The sequence below is a fragment of the Vigna unguiculata genome, chromosome 6 (genome assembly GCF_004118075.2).
Source record: "Vigna unguiculata cultivar IT97K-499-35 chromosome 6, ASM411807v1, whole genome shotgun sequence".
In the NCBI taxonomy this organism is placed as follows: domain Eukaryota; kingdom Viridiplantae; phylum Streptophyta; class Magnoliopsida; order Fabales; family Fabaceae; genus Vigna; species Vigna unguiculata.
Window position 1 is genome coordinate 32058845 of NC_040284.1, and position 5822 is coordinate 32064666.

Below are 5822 nucleotides of genomic sequence, written 5' to 3' on the forward strand. Positions count from 1 at the left end.
GATGGTCAAAAAGAGTCCAAAAAATCAGTGGCAACGCCTTTTAATTGTAACCCCACACGCAGGGCAGTTCTGTAACACGGACTCTGTATAAAACCCAAAGGTGGTAGAAGCTCTGGAAGCATAACACAGAAAAACAGAGAGAAAAGCATCACACAACACAAGAACACAAGAACAGAGAGATTGAAATGGCGAGTGGCATGATGATGAAGGATGCAAAAAGCTTCCCAAGAACGTTCTCTGGGCGTCCTATTCCCAAAAGGGGACAAGTGAAGGTTGCAATTGTTATGGGCTTCGCCAATTCCGTTTCTGCTATCTTCTCCCGCACTGCGTCGTGTGTTGCACCTCCTCACTTCACCCACTGAACCATCTCAACTAAATTTTCTACCTTTTCTCTGTACAGTTTTTCTTTTTCTCTTGTGAGTGTGCCGTTTATTGTTTTGGTGCTACTTGCTACTTAATCACTATGTTTGCTCCTTTTTCTTCTCTCCAGTAATGAGATCTCTCTTTCTTCACCTCAATTTTCCATAACTTTTTCATCCATCAAGTGAAACATTTTGTGATCGGAATTTTATTTCACTTAATCTGAATGGTTTGAGCAACGTTCCAACACTGTGCAGTTAATGAAATTAATTAACCACGTTGAGAAGGAATGATCCTTTGTATTTGTTTCTGCACTTCCACATATATCTGTTATATGATGATCATTTGAAGGTTAGCTGACTTCACATCTTCTCAGAAGAAGAGATTTACCGGTCAAAAATTATATTTTTAAAGTACTTAAAAGAATGAAGAGTTAAAATGTAATATATTAATGCTAAAATATTATAAAAGAAAGTGTGATTTCTGCCATGAAATATCAGATAAACAATAAAACCCAATGCCAGAGAAAAGGAGCATTCTTAAAAGAATGAAGAATTAAAATGTAATATATTAATGTGATTTCTACCATGAAACATTCTTATTTATTTATCTTTCTTTAATTCTACACTTACTGTGAGCAACTTATGTCTTGTTTTCTTTATTTGAATCAAAATCAACACTGTAGTAAAGAATGGATCTTTAGAAATATATTTTTGTATACAATTTTCGTTATATACTTAAACGGATATAAATATTAAACAGTATAGTATCACACGGGTCTATTTACATCCAAGAGGTATCCATCTGCAATCAAGACTAATCAGTAAAATGATAAAACAAAAATTAAGAATACGAGATAGAAGGGGGACAAAGATATACTGATAAATTAACTTTTTTGAAGCTACGCGTGTTAAAACAACGTTCAACTTGAAAGGGGATTGTTCTGGAAATCTCTACAAAAGTTTAATAAGCGCAAACCATTAATAAGCTATGACAACAGTAAAATATGAAATATTTTTTAAACTTGCAAGGTCCACCTTTGTCTCAACTTGCGCATGCATACAAGGATCATTCTCTTCGTTAATGGCTTTCCACTTACCACTATTTTTTCACAAATACAACCAAAATCTTCCACAGTGCACAAATTATTAGACTACAGGGAAACGCCTGTGAAGAACAGCATTTATGTAGCGTGCATGTGCATTTTTGCTTGACTTATCACTGAAAATTCAATTGGGTTTAAAGAATTTGAGCTTGAGCCCATCGTTGACCATGCTCCAAATACCTCCAATGGAAAACGCCAAGCTAAAACCAACCCCTAGCCAGCCAAGAATCCAGTTGAAGTACCAATTGAAGCTATATTTTGGAGGCTGTTTTATGAGAACCCACATGAAGCAAGGATACGCAAAAGTGACTGGGAGAGTGAGTCCTCCTAACAAACCAGCAAGACTCGAGAGGAAGGGAAGCGCCACTCCTATGAAGAAGGAGACAAATCCGAAGAACACTCTAAAACCTGATCTCACCCATATGGAGCAGGGACGGTTTGTCCTACTCGTGTAACCAGCTTCAAAACTATCAAAAGCAGGCATCGAGTATATCTGGAAACTGCTCAAGCAGTTAAACACAACAAGAAGGAAAGTTAATGCAAGGATTCCTCGTGAGATGTCATGGCTGTGAAATGCATACAAAGCAGTGAGAATCCCTCCAGGAGGCATTTGGTTTCCGTAGGCCCAAAACCCACCAATAGCAATTGGGAAGAGGCACATTGCAATGAAGAAATAAGCAACCTTGGCTCCTTTCCACATTGGCACACGAGCCGGGTGCTTAAAAGTTGAAGGCATTGTGGACTGAATTTCCAGGGCCAGATTGTGACCTCTGAAAGAAAACGCTATAATTCCAAGTGCATTCATGGCAAGAAATACAGAAGCAGAAGGTTGTGACAGTGACAGGGGTTCGTAGGAGATTGAAGGGGGTCTTTGTTGGCTTACAGAGAGGATCCACACCATGGTGGAGTAAGTTATAGCTGTCACAGCCCCTATGAGTGAAAGTCCTGCAATTGAATTCAGGTTTGGAAGCTGAGACAGCACAATAGATAGAGAAGTGAAAACCAAGTACCACTCCACCGTGGTTAAAGGATTCGAGGTACAAGTGGGTCCGCAAACTATTTGGAAGAACAGTTTCATGGTCTCCCCTCCGATAAGAATCAATGCTGTTGCAGTTCCTGCTGACAAATAAACAGTAGGGAACAGCGCAAGCCACACTCCTAGTCTTTCCCCTGCAAAACAACGTACATGCATACTAAACAATACAGAATATACATAGGAAAACAATCTTAAATCCTTTTCAACTATGTTACAAAGCAGTTCTACGTTGTTAATTAGGTAGCTTCTTTTAACTGTGTTACATCAACTAGCTAGAAAAAAGTAATCAAAGGCAAAGCAAACTTACCAAATGCTGCTTGTGCTAGCTCCACATATCTGTTGTATCTTTTACCTGGAACTGCTTCGTGAAGCTGAACCAAAATCCATAACGTGTAAAGTTGCCAACAATAGGCTATGGTTAAGGAAAGAATTCCCCAACTCCTGCAAAATATTTGTATAAAGCATATTCAAGAAGGCTGAAATATTTCCACACGCTATTATTCCGTACAAACATTCTAATAAACTCAACTGGACAAAATCTGTATTATTTACTATTAGATGTCTAGAAATGGAAACATGGTCAAAGGACAGGGAAAGTGTTTTCAGAACGGTGATAGTAAATGGAAATTATTATAGAAAGATACATTCACGAATTAATTGAATGACCAACATCAGGGACCCCTCTATCACCAAAAAATAGATAGTGTGGACAAAATTAGAACTGTTCCCTATACAAGAGTGATTTAATTGAACTTTGGGAAAAGCAAAAATAAAGGGCCAAATTGGCAAGCATCATGATTCCGGCCCACCCTCATTGAAATTCTTTCCATTCAACCAATCAAATATATGATGAACTTCGATATTTGTAAAAAGGCATGCCCCCACTACAATTCAAAATGATCTTACTTTCGTGTCTAGCTAGGGCCATGACCAAGAGACAAAATTTTCTTTTTTCTAGAAAATGAAAGTAAAGATTCTTCCTAACAATAAAAGGGAAAGAAAACAAAGAGAATTCGCATGCACATTACATAATAAAACATGGGACATTCCTTCATATTGGAAATAAATAAACATAAACTTTAGTTGCTGTCATCTTACAAAACAGCATCAAACTAATTTGACTAAAATTAAACGCTCTATAAGCCAGTCAAAGTTCTTTGAAAAATGCATGCTGCATCACAACAGAAATGTTGAAAAGTCACTGCAGTTTAACAGATGCAGAATGTAATGCAACGTGGTGAATAGCTAAAAAAAGATAGATACATAGATAGATACATACCAGCCAAGATAAGCAAAAGCAACGGGCAAAACGAGGGCCTGGAAGCCAACACCAGCATTGAGGTTGTGGAATGCTGCATAGTGAGCATTTCCATTGCGAGACTCTGTGATTGGAAGCCAAGCATCTTGAGGATTGAGCTTGGTAAGGTGTCCCACCTCCTCCAAGTAACCCTTCATGTTTACCAGCACTCTCTTCATTGGTGTACCTATTGGACTCAGAAACCTCGGTGATATGAACGAGGTTGGGGTCCATGATTTTCCTTCCTTTGATGCCGCTCTCGGTGACCTCTGCCCCGACGGTGTCAGTATCTCCGGCGTTGAAACCCTCGGTGTCGCCGGTATAGATATCAGTTCTGTTTCTGGTCTCTCCTCCATTTTTATATATCACTCCACCTCGTTAACAAAAAAATAAAATTCTAAGACACACACGTATATATAAGGTGCAAGTGTGCTTGCTTTGGTTTGTACTTTATACATATAACATAATTTGCCTTCTATTGGAATAAAGGGAAAGAAAACCTCTTGATGGTAATTGGGACATTGTCATGATACAGCAATGCGCATGCTCTTCTTTCTTGGTTGTCAAAAGTTTTATACAATCTTGTAGCACAAAACTCGCAAAAGTAATATACTTTATTGACCAAAATGTTATAGAAAACAAATTAATCAAGGTTAATAGGTTAATCCACAGTAACCAAGACCTTTCACAATTGCTAACGATAGCTTCCCGACATTAATCAAAGGAGGACCTCAATTTGTCATGAAACAGAAACCAAATTTGTTTACAGGGCTCTTTGAATCACAAGACAATGGAGCTAAGCTTGTGCAGCTACACCCTGTTCGTAGTTTTGGGTAAAAAGTCATATCCAGACACACTCAAGTCAGAAATTAAACCTCCATTAACTGGGATAAAAAAAACTACACACTTGTGAAGGAAACTAAACTCACTTTGGATTTGTGCAACTGGAGGCAGAGATAAGAGGAAACATTTTTATTGTCAGGATCACAAATCTAAAACAAATCTGAATGTTTGCAAGGTCTCGGTTTGAGCCTTATAATAGAAAAAAACATAGGACCTCCATTACAGTAAGTTACTTCGATTTTTAGATGGAAGTTAATCATTAACAAAACTTCCATAGGAATACATTCCACTAAATGATTGAAATAAAGATGAGTTTTGTCAATCTCACAGTTTTCCAGATCTTGTATCACTTGGATTTTCGTTTTTCTTGTACTCGCAAACAGGGTTTACACATGGTTTTTTTTTTAAAAGCAAATCATAGTCACTTCACATGACCCCAAAATGAGAAAGAACATAAATGCCAGACAACACAAAAGGACTAACCTGAACAAGAACAAATGAAACATGCAACACCGTGAAAGTAAATAAATACCTTGATATACGCCCACCAAAATGAGTGTGATGGAACTTGAATCACGAGAAGAAGAAGCTACGATACGACTGAGAGTCCAAACTTCAAAGAAAACAGGACAAGGCAGGAGAATATATGAGGAACACGGTGTTGTTGATGAACAACTCAGTGATTGAGTTGCTCTTCCCTCCCTCACTCAACTAATCTTCTGTAATGGCCTTGAAAAACACTTACTTTGGAACTAGTGATGGATGGTGTATCCCATTGTCTGTCTCGAAGTGCGGCTATTTAAAAGAAAAGAGAGAGAAAAATGACGTTGGTACGAGAAACCATAATGGTTTATGACTTTGTTTACTTTGTTTGAGGAAAAGGGAGAAAAAAAGATAATGGTCCTTAGTTCATGTCGCTCACTCTCACTTTGATTTGCGTTGCCTTTGAGAGCGTTGCAGAGACAGGCACAGTGGGTGTTGTGTTGGTGGGGACACAAAATAGCCGAAAGGAAAAGAATGCAATGCATGACAGACCAGCGTGGCCGTCGATCACTCACGTGGTGGGCCACGTGGACCATTTGACGGCTCCGATTGGGTTCAGGCCTGAGTTGACTTCTGGGCCCACTGAATCAATGTGAAAGTGAAGTGAAGTGAAGGCAGGAATGCTAGCTAATAGTGCT

At 38.5% G+C, this 5822-nt stretch overlaps 1 protein-coding gene across 1 annotated transcript; it reads right to left on the reverse strand.

The window, feature by feature from the left end:
• Window positions 1–1236: 1236 nt before the first annotated feature.
• On the reverse strand, window positions 1237–5525 carry LOC114188272 (lysine histidine transporter-like 8). Its single transcript, XM_028076865.1, has 4 exons — window positions 5174–5525; window positions 3781–4172; window positions 2809–2942; window positions 1237–2635 (listed from the first exon to the last, which is right to left on the reverse strand). The coding sequence occupies exons 2-4, from the start codon at window positions 4152–4154 to the stop codon at window positions 1590–1592; spliced, it is 1554 nt and encodes a 517-aa protein (XP_027932666.1). The 5' UTR covers window positions 4155–4172; window positions 5174–5525; the 3' UTR covers window positions 1237–1589.
• Window positions 5526–5822: the final 297 nt, after the last annotated feature.